This window comes from Athalia rosae, chromosome 2 (assembly GCF_917208135.1).
Source record: "Athalia rosae chromosome 2, iyAthRosa1.1, whole genome shotgun sequence".
Taxonomy (NCBI): Eukaryota; Metazoa; Arthropoda; class Insecta; order Hymenoptera; family Athaliidae; genus Athalia; species Athalia rosae.
Window position 1 is genome coordinate 28,509,785 of NC_064027.1, and position 20,870 is coordinate 28,530,654.

Below are 20,870 nucleotides of genomic sequence, written 5' to 3' on the forward strand. Positions count from 1 at the left end.
CAACGGTCGGTTCAGATGAACCGAAAAATTTTGGTTGCCCAACGGGCCCTGAATCACATCCAAAGAAATAATTCGAAAGTACGGTGAGTCAGTGAATCTCACACTCGCAATTATAGTCCCACTTGCTTTGTTTGTTGTTGTACTCTATACTCGTCGATTGTATGCGGGAAAGAAAGGTTCGTGACCTTCGCGCGAGTCTCAATCGTTTCCCTCGACATTTCATCCGCCTTCGAATACCGATTGGGATTATTTTCGAGTGACAATTATCTACGGATCCATGATAATATTGCGAACAAAATCCTGCCGGATTTCCGTGAATTTTGCGACCGATGACTTACATCGTTTAAAACCAACAACATAACGGCGCTATGTGGCAAACCGACACGTTCGGCTGCCACTTTCTACCGGACCTGGAGCACCCACTTGCAAAATATGGCGTCGTAGCAGCTTCGGAGAATCGCGCTTATATAACGCGATTATTGGTACCTATATGTATTTTCGTGTGTTTATCATCGAGAAGACAACGAATGACGGCTCGTCAACGGTGTAGATTGGGGCACGTTATAGTTTTGTGATAAAAAATTTTTTTTTTTTTATTTCTTACACTTTACATTTTACATATACATATTTCGCATATATATATCTCGCAAAATATAGCACATTCGCTCATTTACGCGCGTATTAAATATTAATACAGATATTTCATTTCGTACTCGTATATCGATGACCATATCAATGGTGGTTACTACAAATATTAATATGTTACAAATAAATTAAATAAATATGGACATATGTTATTGCAAAGGACTACTGGACTATGTATAAACACCTAATACGATACATTCATGAATCATTCATCTAATAATAGATTGTTTAGCACACAAAGAAAACAATTTTCATTTCGTGTCAACTGCCGAATCAAGTACCAATCTTGAAACGTTCGTTTTCATTATCTTATCATGCTCAATGATATCTTGAAAGTCATTCGCGATCGGAAATTGAATCGCAGTTTACCACAAAATCCCGTCTAAAATTATATTCACTCAATATTATTTTGGTTGGTTGTGAGCTACGACGATGTGAAAATCAATTGATCGTCGTTTTTAATGGACGGTGAAATGAGAAAAAGAATAAAAGAAAAAGTTCGTACAGGCTCGACCGCGAAAGCCTCACAGCCTGGTACAATTCTGTCTCGACTTTTGTGCACACGTTTGCAGAAAAAGAAAAAAAGAAAAAAAAAAAACACAATTTTGGAAGATCCGGCTTAGAATCGGTGAATGACATCCAACCACGAAAAGCACGCCGACGAAATTGTACCGGGCAAAATTACGCCTGTTCGAAAGAGCATTTCTTCACCTTTTCCTTTCCGACATCTACGATCTACGTTCTATTCCGGACTACGCGTCGATAATTCGTTAGATTTTTCTCGCCTGTACCAATTTATTGATATCCTGATACGTGGCTAGCATCGCTTCGTTTTGACCGGTTGGATTACCTCGGCTGGCACACTCCGTGTAAATATCTTCGCATTGTACGCCGTCCTGTCCGTCTTTCGCGGCTTTCATGTACTTGAAAAACCTCAGGACGTCCGGATTGTCCGACGTCGGTTTCCGCAGTTCGTTCAATTCCCTGGAAAGTTGAGCCGAGACGAGATTCGAGTAGGGCGCGTACCTCGCCGGACTTTTGTACATCGCGCATATTGCGTACTCTCGGCATCCCTCGGTGGAGTGTCCGAGTCGGCTGAAAACTGCGTCAAGCCTCGAAAGAAGCGGCGAGTAGAATGGGTCGTAATTCGTCAGCAACAGGGAGCTCGTAGGGATCTCGTGGAATACCTGAACGGGGGAAAACAAAGTTTGGCTTGCAAAATTATCGTGTTTCAGAATCTCGTGCCGATAAACGTATTTTACGGAAGTTGATGGATGCGGTAGACCGCATGATCAGTTTAGTCTAACTACAGGTGGTACGCTTGAATATTCAGCGGCGACGGAGGCTCGCTTCGGGAATAGATTTTTCAAGGGCCAAGTTTTTACGTGAAGGCAAAACAAACAAAATTAATCGTTGCGCGATATACGATACGTCAATTGCGGCTGATAGCTACGGCAATAGCAGGGGGAACCTTCAATTCACTTGGTCACGCCCGTGAAATTGGCTTTGTCGGGAAATGGTGAGGTCTGGGTCCCGTGGCAGCCATTATTGAAACCGGTTTCGCACTCGGTACACTACTCCTCGGGACGAGTTCGCGATCGCGACGAGTGTAAGGAAAAATGAGTGCGACACCCACCGCAAATGATTTTAGGAAGGAAAAGAAAAGAAACCGCGAAAAAAGTCCAGAGTTCAAGTGAACGGAGAATCGGTGACTTTCATATGCGAACCCATATCGGGCCTGCGGAGTTCATGAATTTTAAAAAAGCATCGACTATCCGAAACGGTAAATTCTTCACCGTATGCACATATTTTGCGGTAGATTCCGAAGCTCTTAGCAATAGAATTGAATGACTGCCCACATTTATTAGGGGAAAGTGTCCCACTTCGATACGGTTACTCTATACGTGATCGGACGCTGGGATTTGAACTTTTGGGAAAATAAGAAAGAAAAAAAAAAAAAAAAATAGACATCATTTCATTCGATGGACTAAAAGTGGCGTAATGTTATGGAATTAATCTGCGTTGAACCAACCTTGTAATCCTGACGCTTGTTGGCACCCAGCATTGAATTTCGCGAATAATAATTATCGGACAAAGAATTGACGTAGGAAATTCTCTGATTAGCCGAGACTCCCGACGACGCCGCCGGATATTGATCGCCGATGTTGAGCATACTTTGCTGACCGTACATCGCCGATGCCGGGAGCGTTCCGATCGGTTGATTGTGCATGTAATCTTCGTTATAGATATCGGCGTTGTCCTTGAACTCGAAAGTTTCTTCGGGCTGAGCCGTAGCTGCCTGAGAAACCTGCGAGAACGTCGAGAGTCCTGCGGAGAAGAGAAGGATATTACGGTCACTCGTTTCAATGGGATTGGAATGAGTCGATCGACTTGCCTTTTCCGAAGATTTTTCCGATTCCTCCGAGGATGCTGGGCAAAAATAGGGCCACTATCACACCCTTGATAATCTGCATCCCGACGAACAACGGCAGCATGAGTTTCTTCAGGCCGAATGCTAGAAAACCAAGTCCGAACCCTGTTAAAAAGGAACTCTTATCCTGAAAAATAGCTGAAAGCAAAAATACCAGCCAATTAAAGCCGCGGTTAGTCCTCAAGCCATGCGCCGTGTGAGCTGACCATCGAAATTCGATTATTATTTATTCCCATCGTCCGAAGTATTTCCTGAAATCGAATGCACGATGAGTCTCCGTTTCTTTTTCGTTTCGAAATTTTTTTTCATTATTATTATTATTTCAGCTGCTACCGCGTCCCCGTGAATCTTTTTAGTCATTTTAGACCCGATCGGTGACGATCGAATCACCGTGCCGTGGATTTGTTAAATGTTAAATAAGTGATCATCAACCAAATGTTAAACCCTTCACGGATGCGTGTTAAAAAAAAATTCTCCTTCCAGGGTGCAGATTTGTAAAACATTCAAAACCAACTGTCCGTTTTTCCAAAACCAAAATTTTTATAAAAACTCGTTCCTCCATCCAGATACCACCTTTGCAAATTCCGGCTTATCGCGGAGAAAAAAAAAAAATCTGGCAGTCGTGGAAATCTCAATTTTCATCGCATGCAAACCCAGAAAAAAAATACAACAAATCCAGAGAAAAATCACGATTGATCGTAACGACTGTACACTACCTTTCGTAGATTTTGTTCAAACTTACCACCGAAGAACGTTCGAGAGCCCCTTGCCAGGGAGAAGTCGTCGGGCATTTTTAATCTGAGTATGTGCTCCTTGGCGTAACGCGATAATTTTTCTATGGCCGATAAATCGCTATTGACGACGTCGTTCTCCGGGGCACTCGCGTTCCTAACGATCTGAGCGAAATTCGTCACGTTGTACACGTCGATGGTCGACATCGCGTCGACGAGGTAGTCCAAATTCTCCTCCAAATTTTGCTCCAAACAAGCCAAAGACACCGTGGAATTACAGGATTGCTCGACGTCGTCCTCGTCTTCGATCTCTGGGACATCCGATCGTCTCGTGGAATTCATTGCATGATTTTCGAAGGAAGCGGAGCCATTTTCCGAATCAGCTTTCAATCGGGCAGCTTCGCTGTCGTGCATCGACTTCAGATCGGTGTGGATCAGATCCGTTATGTCCCGGTCGAATTTTGATGGCTTGTCCGGCGAAGAGTCGAAACTGGTTTCGTTGTAATCGAAGGTGGGATCATCGAGGGTGTCTACCCTGGAGTTGGACGTCGGGACCTCTTCGAGGGAGTCCCGAAACTTGTGATTCGGCGAATGATGATCTTCGTGGTGTATCAGATTCTGAGCCAATTTACCCTCGTGGTTTATACTCTTTGGAATTTTTAAATTGCTCCCCTTGACCTCTTCACCGGCCGGTCCATCGCTCAGTCCATTTACCGATATCGCGGTAACCGCCACCAGCAGCACCCACCGCACACTTAATCGAAACGCCATAACTTACGCGATTTGGAAATGCCCGTGATTATTTTTCTATATCACTTCTGATTTGGTTCCCCGCTTCTCTATCTGTTTCTCCGGTGTTGCATCACTGTGACCAGCTAATCGCTCCTGAAAGAAAATTAAGAGACGAAAGTCAAGCGACTCGATTCGAGACTCAATTTCCGGAGAATTCCGGATAGTCGTCGTACCTGTTTACTTCGGGGCTGTTGGCTCTCTTCGAAGGTCACATGTGTTTGGGTCTCCAGCTTTGACGCGAACGAGTCGATTTTCTGAAATTTCAATGTAAATCAAACGCGAGAAAATTAAATATTAACGCAGACTCGGTTCGATCGGATTGAGGGACTCGCAAACCGGTCCGTATACACGACCTAGAAACCCCAAAAAACAAAAGAGTAGCCACGAAGCGAGTAAGTGTAGTGATATCACTGTGCATACGCGATGATGATTATGCTTGATACTCTTCAGGGTCGTTAACTTCCGCGGCACGTTTTTGTTGCGAAGCTAGAGAATGGAAGTATAAGCGATACCCCGCGACCGCCCAACTTCGTACAAATTTCAAGGTAAGTTGGCTGGACGAACGACCGGAAATCAAAAGTTCACAAAATTACCGGCGCACGAAAATTTTACCTAGGATTATCAGAGGTCCGGTGAACTACTCGTGTAGTGGGGGGGGAGGATTAGAAGACCGCACGAAGAAGGATAAAACATGCAGAAAATTATTCATTACAGTCAAAGTACCTAAGCCAAAAGCCTCAAACGTGGTTAGTTATACACGTAAATTAACAAGTGAATGGATCTGCTTTCCAATTGCACGCGTCAGTTTTATTCGTATGTGCATCGGGTACGAAACTTTTCATTATTCATTTTCTTGTTTTTCTAAGTTTTTTTTTTTTCTTTTCGGGGCCGCGATTAACGCTTCGCTTGGATCCTATGAATAATAAAATATTTTCGACCGGTTTCTCGGTAACATGATAAAAGGAAGTGATTAAACGAATAATTAATTGCGACGTTGAGGCCCGGTATACATTGAACGCGACGAGTGCAAAGCCCCCCCGAGCGATATTTGGCGATGATCACGTTTGCGCATAGTCGTGTATTTCTGGGCCACCGGTCCAGACCACCTCTCACTCGACTCTTTCAGAATTATCGTTAATTATGTATAGTTATTCGCGGTCCGATCCAGATGGCATATTATAAGCGAGCGTTAACGTTTTTGTATTTCCGGGTCGGCCCACATAGGTATACGTGATACCCGATTATTCCTGTCCGAGTAATGAAAAAAAATCTATTCATTTCGGCAGACTTTCGAAAAAAAATAAAAAAAATCGTCACCCTCGTCGAATTGTCATAATTATTAAAAGGTCATAAACGCGATATAATTGAGACTAATTGTCGTTAAACTTCAAGGCTAACGATCTCGGTACAAAGGAGAAAAAAAAAAAATCGTTACGCAATCCGCGTGGTGTGATACTTACCGATATACTTTTTTTTTTGTCTTTATCGTTTGGGTTTAATAAAAACTCGTACACGGCACTAAAACACTTTTCCTTAGAAAATATATCTATCGCGTTGTATGGAACCGCGCGCGAATGAATCGAATAAGAAACCAATGACAAACTGTGTTATAAAAATCCGGCGTGTATTGGCGCGTTTTTAGTCAGTTAGGATGAGTTCGAAAGGCTTGGAAAATCGGCCGATTGTGCTCGGCGGACGACGCGGCACTGGCGAACGGAGTCAGGGAATTGACTGGATTGGACGCTGCGTACGTCCGATCTGGGTTACCCGGCCAGCCACCGTCACTGTTGGATCTATAAGTTTGTTCAACACTTGTTACAACGTGCCACCATTCCTCCGGTGCTCACCAAACCGCGCTCAGGATGACCAAGAGTGTCCCGAGAGGTGGAGGACCCCTAAAATAAAAGTGGATAATATCGCCTTATTTGACATTCCCTGCGCCGCCTGGCCAAGGTCTCTCCCAGAAACGAACGAAGCGTACCGCCGACGGGAGAAATGGGCGTTCCACCGATCTTCCGAGTATTTTTGAAAACCTCGTCGGTAGTTGTTCCGATGAAATATGCCCACGATGCAAATCCAGTACATGAAAACGACTCGATTACAGAGTTGCACAGGTACAGACCAGAACAGTTCTCGAGTGACCGCGTTATGTACGAAATGAAAGTAATGGCCGGACTTTATTTAAGAAGCGAACTCGCGTTAAGTGTCATTTACAACCGTTTAGCAAAGACTTGTTAATTTCACTGGAACTATACGTTCGCATTTCTTAAAGCCCACTCTCGACCGAGGTATGTAACGAGTACGCGATGGACTTTCTTCTCGAATTGGCTCTGGCTCAAAAATGAACCAACAAAAAACCAACGGACGTCGGTCGGCGCTAATTTGAACAAATGATCGTCTCAACGTCTGGCGGAGAAATTACACGTACCGAAGTACGAGAGGTCATCAAACGACGTACATCTCCTAATCGTGAGCTTGTAACAGATCGTTACAGTGCACCAGTAGTGTTGGAAAACTGGTTTTTTGACGTCATACCTCCCCCTCCCCCCCTCCCTCCCTCCAATTTCATCTCCGTCTTCGAAGCGGCGGGAGATCCTCCTCCTCACTTGATCAATGACCCGATCGATAGTAAGTTGAAAAGTAAATCGAAGGTCTTCCGGAGAAAACGAATCGATCCGAACGAAAATTTTTCCGTCTACTCGAAACAATGATTCCTTCGGCGACGTCTCCTCGAACGAATGATCCGTCGTCTCCGTAAACCGTGAAAATAACGTCCAAGATTTCTCGTCGTTCGGCAGGATCGCAGGAACAATAGTAGAGTACAAAATTCAAAGTGTCACTCAACTGAAGCCGTTGGTAAGTCGGTGTGAAAGTGTTCGCTGAAGAATTACATCCATGTCCATGACCGGTACGGAAGGTTCGTTTTATGGTCAAGTACGCGTGATAGGATTTCAAATCATTGCGGACATTGTCGTAGAAATTTGAGAAGCCGATTCGATAGAAGAGAGAAAAATTATACGTAAAAAATGTTAAAAGCTTTCTTCTCTGGTTTTTAAAGGGATAATTCGGACCCGTTATGATAATGCCGCGCTTCTGCGATCCACCTTCGAAGTAACGGTCGACAGACCATATGAGTGCTAGTTATTACATCAATGTCCGGTACAATTCTTGTCCGTAATATGCACCTGAATAATCATCGTCATTATACGGTCAGTGGAGGGTATGAAAATAGCCACCGCTGACGATATAATATTCTAAAACTAAATCGAAATTGCAGCGAGCACTTCGTGTATTGTGATACATCCGTCGCGATTTACATGATTTAGTAGCTCACAATATAAACGCGGAATAAAGAAGTGCACGACAGGGCAGGGACAAATGTATCCGTGACTCTTCTGTCCGGACTCTCGTCGTTGGGAAACGCACGTATGACAGATACTTGGATATTTAGACCAAACGGACGGATGGATGGGTAGGACTACCGATAACGGTTTTTATACCTCACCAATTCCACGTATGGGAGGTAAGGCGTAAGGCGAGGCGTAGCAGAGGGTTACCGGACTCCGTACGCTGGCCCTGGCAAACGTTCAAATCTGTTAGTAGGTCGATCGAGTTTGGGACCAACGAACCACGAGTCAAGAACTCCTTCGGACGACCTTGACCCATAAGTCCCACCTCGGCGTTGGACGGTACGTTAAGAAACGGGTGGTAAAGATGGACAAAGAAAATTCCTGAGATCTGTCGAAGAGACTCGAGGTATGTCTGGGAATTCGTCTATTTTATCTCTCCGTTGGAACGAAACGAAGTCATCGTTTCACCGGGCTGGTACCACTTCGATATGACGACGTTTCGTGGCCAGTAGATTGAGATTGGAATATGAAAAAATCGGACGATCTGAGGTGCCGCTATTCGCTGAAGATATGCCTTTACGAATGTTGTACGTTACGTTAAATATCGTGTGTGTGTGTTTTAACTGTGTCAGATATTAATAACCCGTAGTACGTTATGCGTGATATTAAAGATTATTCACGTGACGTCGTTAAGATTTTCTATGAATTTCAGGTAATTACAGCTATGATAATGCAAGATAATATCTACAGTCCTTTTTTCTTAGCGCTAATGACCGATAAGTTCGAGTAGCTAGTTACAGTTAACAATATTTCAGTCGGTCGCCAGTTTCTGTCTGTGAGAAACTGCTGAAAAATTTTCTTCACCGCCGGTCATTCAGGCTCCGTAACAGCGTTACACAATATCATCGCTGACCACGGTGACCGTTTATACCAATATTCCGTTGTTTCGTGCCGATAAAACAGAACTTTGTTCTTCTTTGTACCTGACGCATATGTAACCCAACATACGAAACCGCATGCAGGTTGCAGAGGCAATCTTCGATCACATTACCTGGAAATTGGGCTCGGGTACTTCGCACCTACCTACCTACCTACCCATCCATATTCAAATGATTTGCTCGTAGGGTACAACAGTGTCGGAATGCGGACGATGCGTAATTGCATGGATCTTTTTTATTTCCTTTTCTTTTTTTTTTTTTTTTTTTCAACAACTGCACCGTACAACTTACCGCTACCCGCGCATTAATAACGCGTTGCAGATTGTTAAAAATATCAAAGTTCATACGGCGATCGTTAATTGTGTTGAAGCGAGAATGTTTGACACTTGCGATTTGCGTGATGATTAACGGGTACGCGGCGCAGGTCGTTATCCTTCAATTTCTATGACAATTAATTTTACCAGGGAGCACGTGATGCAGAAACGTCACCGTCCGATCGACGTTATGATCTGTTACATTGTAATTGAGGTGAACCTTGGAGGTAGGACAAGGATTTCCCTTCGCCGAGATCCAGAAGTACCAGTTATAAGGTCGCAAGACCTGGTCTCAGTCGACGCCCCCGGGGGCGCCATTCAATTAATACGATATCTGACATTCTTTACAGTTATTCCGTTTACGCGGTACCGCTTCTAATGATATAATATAGCAGATCCAAGAATCTTCGGTGTTTATCCGGTACGGAGGAAAAATTAAGAAAAAAACAAGTCGTAGTCAACTCTGGAAACGGGAGCATTGCGGAGGCAGTCTGACCAGCCTTCCAAGTTCACATCCTTATAGTTTAATCATAAAATGAACGAGACGCACGTCCTACCTTATTATACCGTTTCAGTTCAGAAACGAGATCCTGGTTCGACTAGGCAAAATTCAGGTTTCATCCGACTCAAGTGCGATCGAATAGATCCACTCATTGTGAAAACAGAATAGAAGAATTCGCATTACGCATCGACTCAATCATCGCGGAAAATTGAAATGCTTTTTGGCGAACTTCTGATGGTTGACGGCGATACAACTGAACTGAAAACCTACTTCAAGCGAGCGAGGTGCAACGCGATGCTATCCGAGTAAACATCCGCGTTTGCATTGAATCGATTCCGTAATCGATCAAGGTCGAGGGTGTGTCCAAGGGGAATCGGTGAAACGAATCAATGTAGACCAACGAAGTACGAAAGGACAAACAGTATTTTAGCGACGATTTTTTTGTTCTTTATTTATTTATAAAAATATTTCACATTTGACTTCGCTTATGAATAAGTTGAGAAAATAATGGCACTCGCCATTACATTGTCATGATAATGCAACGATTGTTATTTAAGAGAAGAAAAGAAAAAAAAAAAAAAAGAAGGTTTCGTTAAAATGGTCCTCGAGCGAACAACTCCGTGGTCAATGCCGTCCGTGTCTTGTATTTCGTTGAAAGAAAGGCGCGGAGGGAATTGAATGTAATTTACCGCAAGGGTCGAGACCTTGAACTCTGACAAGTTCAAGAAGACCGAAAGCAACGCCTCGTACGCGGACCATAAATCATCTCTAAATCTAAAAATAAATATGTTAATAATACTAATCACACCTTTTTTTTTTTCTTCTTTCTTTTTAGGGAAAACAAACGTGAACGAGGTTCTTCATCTAAATTGGTCTACCGCGTTCTGAATAAATGTCATCGGCGATCGCACCACCTTAACTCATGGATCGATTCACATCACATTTTGCAGTTGCTGTTGTTTCAGAGCCGCGTAATATCCTCGATAAGGATTTCTCGAAGCACTGGCAACGAGTGGATCGTGAGCACCCGCTCCGCCGTATCCAAGCATGTCAATTTTCTGGCTCCATCCTTCGTCTTCGTGCCCGGAACCTGCGGTTAAAAATAATACGAAATCAGTTAGGTATTAACGGGTTTTGTATCATACCGTCATTGTCGCGATCGTTGAATCGTTGGATTCCCGCTAAAAGCTAATGTTAGCGTTTCATGGCCTGAACTGTTCTCCTAGGATATTCGTGATGCTAATTACAAAATCGCCGATTAAAAATGCTTCTCCTCACCAAGAGAGTAATCGACCGGAGTATCGGCGGCCGTAGCCCAGGTGCTGTACGCAGTTTGATGATGATGCATCGGTGGTATTTTGCAGTACTTCAAATTAGCCAGGATCGAGGGTATCGCGAGTGCTCCGATCAATAGAATCTTCTTGATGAAATGAACTCCGAGGAAAATCGGGAGCAGCAATAATTTCATTTTCAACAATTTCAAGAGGATCAATATCGGCAGTATGACGGCCAGGCCCTTCTTCTTCTTTTTGAAAAGACGATCGTCTGCAGTGATTCACAAAGTCAAAAAGTGGACCTTTTCAATTCGTCCCTCGATACATCGAAAGAACGAATTACGTGACTCGCTACTGTTGGAGGGAAAAAAAATTTACCTCCCGATCTCCCGGTCTCGACGAAATCGTTCAGCTCGTCCGTATCCATAATCATCGGCCCTGACGACAAACTTCTTGCGCTCTGCCGTTGCTCGATGGTATAAACTATCGCTCGACGAGTCAACATCTCCTCGGCGCTGGATCGAACGAAATTCAAAAATTTCGAGTACCTTCCGAAGCCCCGAAATTTCGGGACTTCCGGAAGAACCGGATCGTCCACCGGCGATGAGGATAGTTTGATCAATCTGAACGATCCGTACCGAATGTCCTGCCGCGAGAAAACTCAGATTAGTATTTTATTTTATTTAATTTTTTGTTTTTTTTTTTCGCACCCTCGTGACGTCGGATCACGAGTATTACCTTTTCGGAAGTCAAGTTGTGGATCCATTGGACGGCTCTGTATTTTCCACACGCAAAGGGATCCCTGAGTCTGGCGCAATCCGTTCTACATTCGTCAACGTAGCTAATATTAGATTGCTCGAAACCATCTACGCTCAGAATATTGAATACACAAAATAAAAGTATCGCGTATGAAACCAACTGTTTCGAGTGTTTGGTGAACGGTGAAATTTTTTTGTCACGGTTAAGTGGTAACGATGTTTTTCGCCGGTGGGTAATTACGCCTATTACGCTCCGCAAACTAATCATATTTCCGTTGTTTTGTTTTTTTTTTTTTATTTTGATTTGTTTGATTGTACTTGGGAAAAAATGTTTTTTCTTTCGTGTTTTTTTTTTTCTTCTGTTTGGCGAGTTATTATCGATGCCGTTGTACTATTCACGCAACACCACAATTATCAATCTCGCGCACGAGGTAATCAAATCATCTCGTCTCCTCGGATCAACGAACACAAAAAGTATAAATTAATAAATAATCGTTCCGCACTTTGAGGTGATTTCCACTGAGGTGTCGAACGAGTTCCACCGTTCAAAGAGCGTCTTTCGAGTCGCACTGGAGGGTTCAATTTTGATGAAACAATTTCGGGGTGGATGTGGCCATTTTTATGGAATATTTGATTTGAACTTTACTCCAGATCGCCAAGGATATTGACGGCACAACGCCAAAGTAACTTCTGATGGCTAGTGAAGAAATCTTGCCCATATATACTTGTAGGATATAGGCCAGTAGAGGGGCTTGGAAGAGTCAGGATTGTCCAACCATAACTTGGAGATCGACGCGCACTCGAAGGATTTTAGAAAAACATAAGAACAACGACAACGGCAACGACTGTACGCAGCTTTAAGTCAACTATGATGACACTCTCGTAATTAATATATCGGTCAGTGACATGATGTATGGGAAGACCTTTCATTTCGCGAAACGTTCCGGGTAATTAGTAAAATTGCTCCGCTTGGATCGGAGGTTGATTTTTGATTCTTCTATTTCTTTCGCGCTCGATTCTTTCTTGGGAACAAAAAATGGACAAATAAAATAAACGAAACAAATAGGAACTTTCAGTTCCACAATTTATTTCGGGGTGGTTTCGTACAATGATTCAAAAATCTCTAGCCCTTCTCGCTCTCCATTTCCTCTCTCTTTCTCTTTGAAACATACGCCGAAGAAAGTACGAAACTAGACAAAAGCGTACCTCCACTTTTACAACTGACGCATATGTGGTTAAAAACTATATACTCGAAATTCGAGCCTATTAGTTACAGACTAGCGGCTATAGTCAGCTGTAAATTTTATACCACAATATCATCGGTACGTTCGCGAGATGATCGAGACCTACATAGATCCTAATCATTGATGACACTACATATCCACATTGTCGTGCCAATGGAACGATCGATTCCTCACCGATGGTATGAAAGTTTCATTAGAAATGGCCAGTTATATGCCAGCATAGATAGATCGAACGTACGTACCAAAGAGATTGCCGAAAACAATGTTAGATGAGGTAAAAAATTGATCCTTCAAAAAAAGATTATTGGAGAGAATCTCATATCGAGACCACCGTAACTCGATCCCTTCGCTGGATATACCACGCGCAAATCTTCAATCTATGTCTCTTTGTATTCGTTAAACAATTTGTTCCGCTAGTTGTTAACACCTCTTTTCAATGAACTTGTCATAGAATGTAATCAATCTAATTCCTGTCAGATCTGTCGATATTTTTCAAGAAATTCATCTCGCACGTTTTTTCGGAATAATGGTTTTTCGATAGAAATGCAATAAGAACTCGACATTTCTTGCGGGAGATGAAGATCCTTTTTCGATTCAGGGTAATAACGATGCGACCCGATCGGTCGCGCTACGTTCGCGCGGTAGTGAGAAGCGAAAATAATTTTATTTTCTTTCATTCGGCGACTCGTTTGATCTATCGTCAAAATTTTAATTACTCCTTCCAATGTTTCGGTGTACCCGAGTACTCGTAACTCGTGGTCGATTAGAATCGGCACACCTTTAATGAAAACGTAGCGAGAGTAGTTGAATGGCCTAAAATTATTATTGTAAATTTTTTTTTTTCATACAAAAATATACAAGTTATGTTCACGATATAATAAGAAGTCGTGCTTTTTTGTATCGTTTATGTGGAACGCACTCGCGTTCCTAAACGCTGTGATTTTATTTTTCTGTTTTTTTTTCCATTTTTTAATTCACTACCAAGCTCGCATACCTCGGACGCTGCAGGTCCGGTGCTCCACAATTCGTTTATATAGTACCTATACCAAAAGTTCTTTCATCTCATGACGCGAGACGAACGTGTCTCACAATTCCACGTAAGTATGTATACGCCTGAAATTGATAGCGTGTGTAAATCTTGATGAACGAAAACTAAACAAAAAAAAAAAACCATTAAAGAAACGAAACAAAGAGATGCGGCCATGTTCGCCCTGATTTTTCAACCTGATTTGTTAGGTAGTTCTAGTTACCAAAAATGAAATCGGGGCACACGTCGAAAGACGTGTGTGAAAAGTTTAAGATCCATTCGATCGTGAGTTAAACTTCGAACTCCTTTTTTTGAGCTGCACATCCGAATGAAATTTTTCATCGTCTTCTGCATTTCGTAAATTCGGCTCATAAATTTAGGATGATATCTCACGAGCGACATCTCACCTGGTTTCAAAAAGTCTACGCAGTGTAGTCACTTATGCCCTTTATAAATTGTCGCGAAGATAGGAAGCTGCCGTTTCCGGTGGTGTGATAAACGTATTTAATTGCAGGTACGAGTCGTGTGAATTGCTCGATGTAGACGGTGCAATTGTTGAATCTTAAAATTTCGTGACAATATTACATACCTCTACCCGTTTCCCTGGGTATGGAAATGATTTCGTTTTATGCTCTGAAAAACTTTAACTTTCGACGAAGTATTTTGAATAAAACATAATATGAAAAATGACGTGGAAATCGTATTACACATTGTTTTCGTCCATCAGAATGAACCGACGACGGGTAGAGCATTGGCTTTATGCTATACTGGTCAAGTGAGACTGACAGATGTAGCGCAGGTGACACAGGTGACTATACATATATACTTACATTCGTAAATCGTAAATTTTGGTAGAGTTCACGAACAAGATAAGCGAACATATACGTGACGTAATTATACTTGCACTACGTGTCGCGCGACTGCGTTGATACAACCGTTCCGCTTGTAACACTTGTGTAAAGTTGCGTCTCCCAAAAAATCTTGATTCAATGTACGCTAGAATTATCGATCGATTGGCACCTTTTTGTTTTTTCTGATACACTTCCAATATCGATTCTCTAATCACCTACAATTTGTGCAGACCATCCTGTCCGCGTCAAATCAATTTTAATGACTGCGTTGCATTTTTTTTTCTTCTTCTGGCCTTAGCCTCGATATCCTGGAATCGACGGTGATTTGACGAGGATGCGCACGACGATCATATGAATATAATAAGATGCCATGGTAAATCGCCGGGGGATAAACCCCACGTTCATCTCCCATATTGGAATACGTATGCGTCAATTATACGCCTTTTGCAGCGACTCAGCTACTCTGTTTTTTATTCGCTCAGTCCCGTGTTCATCTCTCCAATTTGGCTGCAGCATCCGTGTCGTGGCCTTAATAAGACGCTAATCTATTTACCTAGCGTTATTTTAGCCCCCGATAATTTACGTGCGGATGTTTTAATTACAGCGAAATATCTGAAGCGGCGCATTCCGTATACGCTGCATATTTGTTCCGGTACGCGACAATATCTTTGAGCCGAGTTTTTATCTACCTATTACCTATTTCTAATCGGATAATGTCACGCTTGCGATAGTCTACTCGGTGAATAATAAATTGGACTCGCGAGGAATTATAATTTTCAATGAATTAGACATACGTCAATGAACTCTCGTAGAGCCCTCTGCCACACAGTCAACGTATAATATCAATGCGGATCGTCAGCGCGTGTCGAAATCAAATGGAAATTAAAAAAGAAATTATAAGAAAAAATATCATTTCGTTACATTACACGATCTACCAAAGTGTAACGTACATTTTGTACCAATCTAACCACGGCGAGTATTAAATCGATTATGATTGGTACAAGTCGATGGAATTCGGTTCACCGACAGGGGTTTCCAACTTCTGTGGAATATAAATTCTACGTCGCGACTCCACGTGAATAGCTGTGAAGAAATGAGAACCGTCCGGATTGAACGGTAGTGGATCCCTTTTATGAGAAAAATTCAAGAGAAAAAAAAAGACATCGGGGTTCGGGATCGAGGATGATCAACTCTTTCACACCGCACGTCAATCGGGTTAATTGAATTTTTAAATAGACGGAAGCTTTTCTAACTGTACATTCATTTAGAATACATCTCAAGTAACAATTTTGAGAAAATCTATTAACTAAATCGAATTCGATATATGCGATCTTTTTTTACGCGCGCACGTCCCCGGAGGGAGACACCTGCGCATCGATCAATATCCCTCGATGCTCCAATGGTGTGCGAGAAATTTAAAAATAACTGAGCGGGAATCTTGCGGGCGCGTAATCAAAATTTATCACATTCGGTCGGCGAAGTATAGAGCAATACAACTGACGATGCGATATGCATGATTTATAATCGCTCCAAGCCTGTTGATAATAAAGCACATTTACGACGGTCTAGATAATATGCTTGAGGAGTAACTCGACACGTAAGTCTACTTGGATGGAAAATATTATAATTAATAATTCATTTCTCCATGGAGACGGTACCTCTACCTCGCGGTAAAATTCAACATCGTCATTGCGCGCGCACAAATTACACACCTACGTAAGTCTAAGTATGAGCTTATTGACGAGAGAATTCAGAATTCAGATTCGAACGAGTCCAGCGCACGCGTTTACCCTGTACCCATTCCTTGAGTCGCCCAGTCTTTCCGATTCCCTTACCAGCGAATACCAGATACGGGCTGCTGCTGCTGCTGCTGCTGCCGCTGCTGCTGCTGCTCTATAATAGTACGGAACCTGAACTGCGGCAGCGGAGTTTGAAAAAATAAAAAAAATTAAAAAAAATAATACCGGTTTTAGTAACCAGTACAAACGCTCCTCGAGTCATACTTCATCTCCTCCATGAATAAAGTGTCGTAAGACAGAAGAACGGAGGCAGCAGTTCGTTTGTTCTGAAGCTGTACAATCGCGCTGCAGCAGCAGTAGCGGATAGTAATAAGATATTGTATAAATAAAGTGGGAAAAAAAAAAAAATAAAATAACCGATAAATTGATATCGGATATTTGAATATTATAATGTCCGCAAGTGAAACTGGTCAGCGGAAGAATAGTGCAGGGCCCGATATAGATAAACCGAAATGGGATCAAGGATCTTACATCGGAAGGGCTCGCCATTTTTTTACCGTGACAAATCCTATGAACGTATTTGCAACCCCGGAACAACTATCCGAAGCAAGCGATATCGTTCACAAATATAGGTACATATATTTGATCGTAATAACGAGTGGTTACTGCCCCGGTTTCTTCAACATTTGAAAATATAAATACAACGGGGGTATTTTTAGATAATTAATATAATTGAAATGTTCAAATGTTATTCATGCGAAACGTGGAGATAATTGTTTCCGACTGGTGGTTCATCGATTTTATATCAGTATATGGTGGTACAGTAGTGTACGTTAAATCGTACATCGGGCGTTGCGTAATTTATAAATGTGACGAAATATTACGAGCAGAGAGGATTTAAGAACAGTCAATTAAATTACCTATCATTTTGTGAATTAGGAAAGGTGAGAGTCTTGAGAAGCTCGGAATAACTGAGGAAAAATTATGGAGCTGCAAATATCTTTACGACAGTGCATATCATCCGGACACGGGAGAAAAGATGATAATAATTGGCAGAATGAGTGCCCAGGTGCCTATGAATATGCTGATCACGGGCTGTATGATGACCTTCTACAAGTGTGTAAATATATAATTTTTCGATTAATCAGTTAATTTTACTTTTTTTTTTTTTGTTTTTATTCTGTACATGATTACATCACACAAGTGTTTCGTACAGAGTGTATATAGCTAATTTAGATTCACGATAACAACACGTAACGGCAATGACCCAGACCCTCGAAAAAATATGATAAAGCATTTGTGTAATCGGCTCTCATTACTTCGACAAGCAAAAGAATTTTGATAATAGAAGGCAAGCTCTAAATGAATGTAAGCTAACGATTTAGCATAACGCGAGATTTAGAAAATATTTCTACAGAAATATAAACATTGAAGATCACATCGGATAATCGTACGCGCGTTCTACACGTGCAAACAAAAAATTAGCTATAGCGCGAAACCTTGAGAATCTAATTGCGTAACTTGAAGCCAAAAACAAAAACGTTATCTGAGAAAATTTTTTTCAATTCATAGATCAACCCCAGCGGTCATATTCTGGCAATGGTGCAATCAGTCCTTCAATGCATTGGTGAATTACACGAATCGAAGTGGATCGAGTCCGATCGCAGTTTCTACACTAGTACAAAGTTACGTTGGAGCAACTGGAGGTGCCCTTTTTACAGCGCTATCTCTTAACCACCTAGCAAAAAAAGGGCCACCTCTGGCCGGAAGATTAGTACCCCTAGCGGCAGTGGCAGCTGCGAATTGCGTTAATATACCACTTATGCGAATAACAGAATTACAAGAAGGAATCGAACTCCAAAATGATAAAGGGCAAAAAGTCGGGGCGAGCGTATCCGCTGCTAAACAGGCTATCACTTCTGTTACACTTTCGCGAATTCTCATGGCATCACCGAGCATGGGTTTGTATTTTAAGTAATTTGTTTCGTACGATGCAATTGACGATAACCAATACAATGACGCTTTCAGTCCTGGCACCACTTTTGATGAACTACTTGGACAAGAGAAATCTACTAAAACGCGTCCCATGGGCTGGAGGACCTATCCAAGTGGCCCTTTGCGGAGTGTGCTTGACCTTCGCAACACCTCTTTGTTGCGCTTTATTCGCGCAACGTGTCTCAGTTCCTGTTAACTCGTTGGAACCGGAAGTTCAAGAACAAATCCGGGCTAAAGATCCGGAAGCACAAATCGTATACTACAACAAGGGTCTATAAGACTCTTGCATTTCCTCGAAATAGTGGGTTTAGATCGTTGTTGGTTATTCTGGCGCGTTGATTAGCAATCAAATTCGATTCATTTGTCGACTATCTATTTCAGATTCTGGTGGAGTTATAGATATTAGTGAGAACGTTTGTTAGCTGTGCACACGCGGGTCTATGAATCAGTGTATCTTATACAAACGAGATGACAATAACGTATATTTAAGAAATTATTGTAAAATGGTACACCGTGATATCCACATATTCAAAACACGGATATCTGACGAATCGAGCGATTAATGCTAAAAGAAATATTTCATCACCCACAGATGATGAAAAACGATAATATTTACAGAATCAGTTTTGACGTAACGAGAGCATACCAAATGATGCAGCTAGGGATTGAATTATTTTACCGCCAGAGTTGTTGATCTCGAAAAATCGAGCTTGATCAATTATAGGTATATGTATGTTTTAAACAACTTTTGAGTTATTCCGTTCGTTTGACATACAGTCCATTCATTTTGCGAAATATTTTTGGGTTTATTCAAAATATCATTCCACTAATCCAAATTGCGACAATTGAGGGATGGAAAAGTGATACATGGACGTCTGTTAAGTTTTTCTATTTATTTAACAAATAAGAATTGCTGGAAATTTTATGTACAATTGCAGGGATTATTGTTGTAGCTGACTCATATTATTAAATGCTCGTAAGTTTATTCAGCTATTTTTTATGAACCACTAGTTTTGTCTAATTGTGCTTCGTTCCACGATGAAGTTATGGTATTTAGCTTCATCTCTAACACTACCATTTTTTATTACAAATCGGGCAACTGCAGAAAGCGGAATGAAAAATTTCATTTTTTCAAATTCAGGCGAACTTATAACAAAACAATGAAAATCATTTACATTACCATCTTTCATTTATTGCTACACACTTTGTATTTATACGTGCAAGGTCATTTTAACATATTGATCTTCTATTGGTTTGTCATCACCGCCAAAACGTCTCACAGGAGGTGGGGGACGGATCTTGCGACCATGCCGTCCACTTTTGCGTTGCCACAAACCACTTCTGGGGCGATTGCCAAGTTCTCGATTTCTCTGCGCACTGCCAATGGGGGTGGTGCCATGGGGTATGTTGGAGAGCCTACCTACCGTTGCCATACATGTTCGGTACAGACTGAACTCCTTCTTACTAGGCATTCGAACTATAACTCTATCGTCACCATCACGACGAAGAATTGTTCCAAAGGTACCAGCAGCATGAATCAAACATCCTCCAGCTCCGGGGTATTTCTCAACACAGTGAACAAGCGTGCCGTTAGGCAAGGCTCCCAGAGGATAAGCATCTCCTTCAAAAGCTCTCACAGGAATGCGAGGTAAGGCTTTGGACGTACGGATTAGATCACCTGGTTTCATATTTTCCGTAGCCAAAATATATTTTAGCTTCTGACCGCTAGCCACAAGTGCGATAAATGCTGTCCTGCAACCATCCTTAATTATTTGCAAAACTCTTTCCTCTTTAGGCTTCTCATTCTCATCAGTTGGACCGTCTCTGCACCAGTCTATCCAGTGATACTTGTGCTTTATACCACCTCCAATACCCTTTGCCACCAGTCTGCCTGCTCAGAGCGCGTCAATATTCAGTAAATTTACTGAGGTTGTTTGCTGTTGTCTTTTGATGCTTATTACAAGTTCTCAAGTAGATACTAGTTGTACAAGAAATTGAGGGAAATACTTGCCTGAGACGGGATCTCTACCAGCTAGGTTAGTAACCTCCAATGGTTTGATCGTGTATTCTTCAGGGAAATGAACGATGCGGCGATACGATTTTCCCTTCACACCTGGCTCAGGTTTATCCACTGGTTTCCATGATGTGTTTCTCTGCTGCTGACTGCACGATAACTGTTTTAATCCCGATAAATTAAACAGCCGTTTAATTAAACAACGAGTAACCACGACCGCCGACATCTTTAAACCAGTCTTCCATACTTACTATCGACGAGTAAC

The 20,870-nt window shown here is 42.0% G+C and overlaps 4 protein-coding genes across 9 annotated transcripts; 1 reads left to right on the forward strand and 3 right to left on the reverse strand.

The window, feature by feature from the left end:
* Positions 1-567: 567 nt before the first annotated feature.
* LOC105685692 lies at positions 568-6,322 on the reverse strand. Of its 2 annotated transcripts, none has more exons than XM_048649503.1 (6): positions 6,060-6,322; positions 4,773-4,853; positions 3,819-4,692; positions 3,041-3,214; positions 2,678-2,973; positions 568-1,832 (listed from the first exon to the last, which is right to left on the reverse strand). In XM_048649503.1, exons 3-6 carry the CDS (start codon positions 4,576-4,578, stop codon positions 1,416-1,418), a joined length of 1,647 nt encoding a protein of 548 aa, XP_048505460.1. In that variant the 5' UTR covers positions 4,579-4,692; positions 4,773-4,853; positions 6,060-6,322; the 3' UTR covers positions 568-1,415. The 2 variants fall into 2 exon arrangements, with proteins under 2 accessions (XP_048505460.1, XP_048505461.1); XM_048649504.1 differs by having other exon boundaries at positions 3,041-3,160; positions 6,060-6,315.
* LOC105685690 lies at positions 6,141-16,477 on the reverse strand. 4 transcript variants are annotated; one of them, XM_048649513.1, is made up of 5 exons: positions 14,230-16,477; positions 11,716-14,092; positions 11,356-11,623; positions 10,982-11,248; positions 6,141-10,793 (listed from the first exon to the last, which is right to left on the reverse strand). In XM_048649513.1, exons 2-5 carry the CDS (start codon positions 12,001-12,003, stop codon positions 10,636-10,638), a joined length of 981 nt encoding a protein of 326 aa, XP_048505470.1. In that variant the 5' UTR covers positions 12,004-14,092; positions 14,230-16,477; the 3' UTR covers positions 6,141-10,635. The 4 variants fall into 4 exon arrangements, with proteins under 4 accessions (XP_048505470.1, XP_048505467.1, XP_048505469.1 ...); XM_048649510.1 differs by having other exon boundaries at positions 11,716-14,131; XM_048649512.1 differs by having other exon boundaries at positions 11,716-13,757; positions 13,974-16,477.
* Positions 16,478-16,676: 199 nt separating this feature from the next.
* LOC105685809 (sideroflexin-1) lies at positions 16,677-19,576 on the forward strand. 2 transcript variants are annotated; one of them, XM_012400238.3, is made up of 5 exons: positions 16,677-17,228; positions 17,536-17,712; positions 18,169-18,557; positions 18,625-18,892; positions 18,973-19,576. In XM_012400238.3, exons 1-4 carry the CDS (start codon positions 17,047-17,049, stop codon positions 18,867-18,869), a joined length of 993 nt encoding a protein of 330 aa, XP_012255661.1. In that variant the 5' UTR covers positions 16,677-17,046; the 3' UTR covers positions 18,870-18,892; positions 18,973-19,576. The 2 variants fall into 2 exon arrangements, with proteins under 2 accessions (XP_012255661.1, XP_012255660.1); XM_012400237.3 differs by having other exon boundaries at positions 16,680-17,228; positions 18,625-19,576.
* Positions 19,466-20,864, reverse strand: LOC105685810 (39S ribosomal protein L2, mitochondrial). The gene is made up of 2 exons (XM_012400239.3): positions 20,603-20,864; positions 19,466-20,482 (listed from the first exon to the last, which is right to left on the reverse strand). The coding sequence occupies exons 1-2, from the start codon at positions 20,829-20,831 to the stop codon at positions 19,803-19,805; spliced, it is 909 nt and encodes a 302-aa protein (XP_012255662.2). The 5' UTR covers positions 20,832-20,864; the 3' UTR covers positions 19,466-19,802.
* Between the last annotated feature and the right edge of the window lie 6 nt (positions 20,865-20,870).

What these genes read in the sequence shown, in the direction of transcription:
- LOC105685692 (XM_048649503.1), bottom strand. Translation starts at nt 4,578, where the DNA reads ATGGCGTTTCGATTAAGTGTGCGGTGGGTGCTGCTGGTGGCGGTTACC. An exon ending in CGGAAAAATCTTCGGAAAAG is followed by an intron (nt 2,974 to 3,040) that starts GCAAGTCGATCG and finishes TCTTCTCCGCAG; the next exon opens with GACTCTCGACGTTCTCGCAG. An exon ending in ACAAGCGTCAGGATTACAAG is followed by an intron (nt 1,833 to 2,677) that starts GTTGGTTCAACG and finishes TCCCCCGTTCAG; the next exon opens with GTATTCCACGAGATCCCTAC.
- LOC105685690 (XM_048649513.1), bottom strand. Translation starts at nt 12,003, where the DNA reads ATGATTAGTTTGCGGAGCGTAATAGGCGTAATTACCCACCGGCGAAAA. An exon ending in CGAGACCGGGAGATCGGGAG is followed by an intron (nt 11,249 to 11,355) that starts GTAAATTTTTTT and finishes GAATCACTGCAG; the next exon opens with ACGATCGTCTTTTCAAAAAG. An exon ending in TCCGGTCGATTACTCTCTTG is followed by an intron (nt 10,794 to 10,981) that starts GTGAGGAGAAGC and finishes TTTTAACCGCAG; the next exon opens with GTTCCGGGCACGAAGACGAA.
- LOC105685809 (XM_012400238.3), top strand. Translation starts at nt 17,047, where the DNA reads ATGTCCGCAAGTGAAACTGGTCAGCGGAAGAATAGTGCAGGGCCCGAT. An exon ending in GATATCGTTCACAAATATAG is followed by an intron (nt 17,229 to 17,535) that starts GTACATATATTT and finishes TTTGTGAATTAG; the next exon opens with GAAAGGTGAGAGTCTTGAGA. An exon ending in CATGGCATCACCGAGCATGG is followed by an intron (nt 18,558 to 18,624) that starts GTTTGTATTTTA and finishes TGACGCTTTCAG; the next exon opens with TCCTGGCACCACTTTTGATG.
- LOC105685810 (XM_012400239.3), bottom strand. Translation starts at nt 20,831, where the DNA reads ATGTCGGCGGTCGTGGTTACTCGTTGTTTAATTAAACGGCTGTTTAAT. An exon ending in TGGTAGAGATCCCGTCTCAG is followed by an intron (nt 20,483 to 20,602) that starts GCAAGTATTTCC and finishes CGCTCTGAGCAG; the next exon opens with GCAGACTGGTGGCAAAGGGT.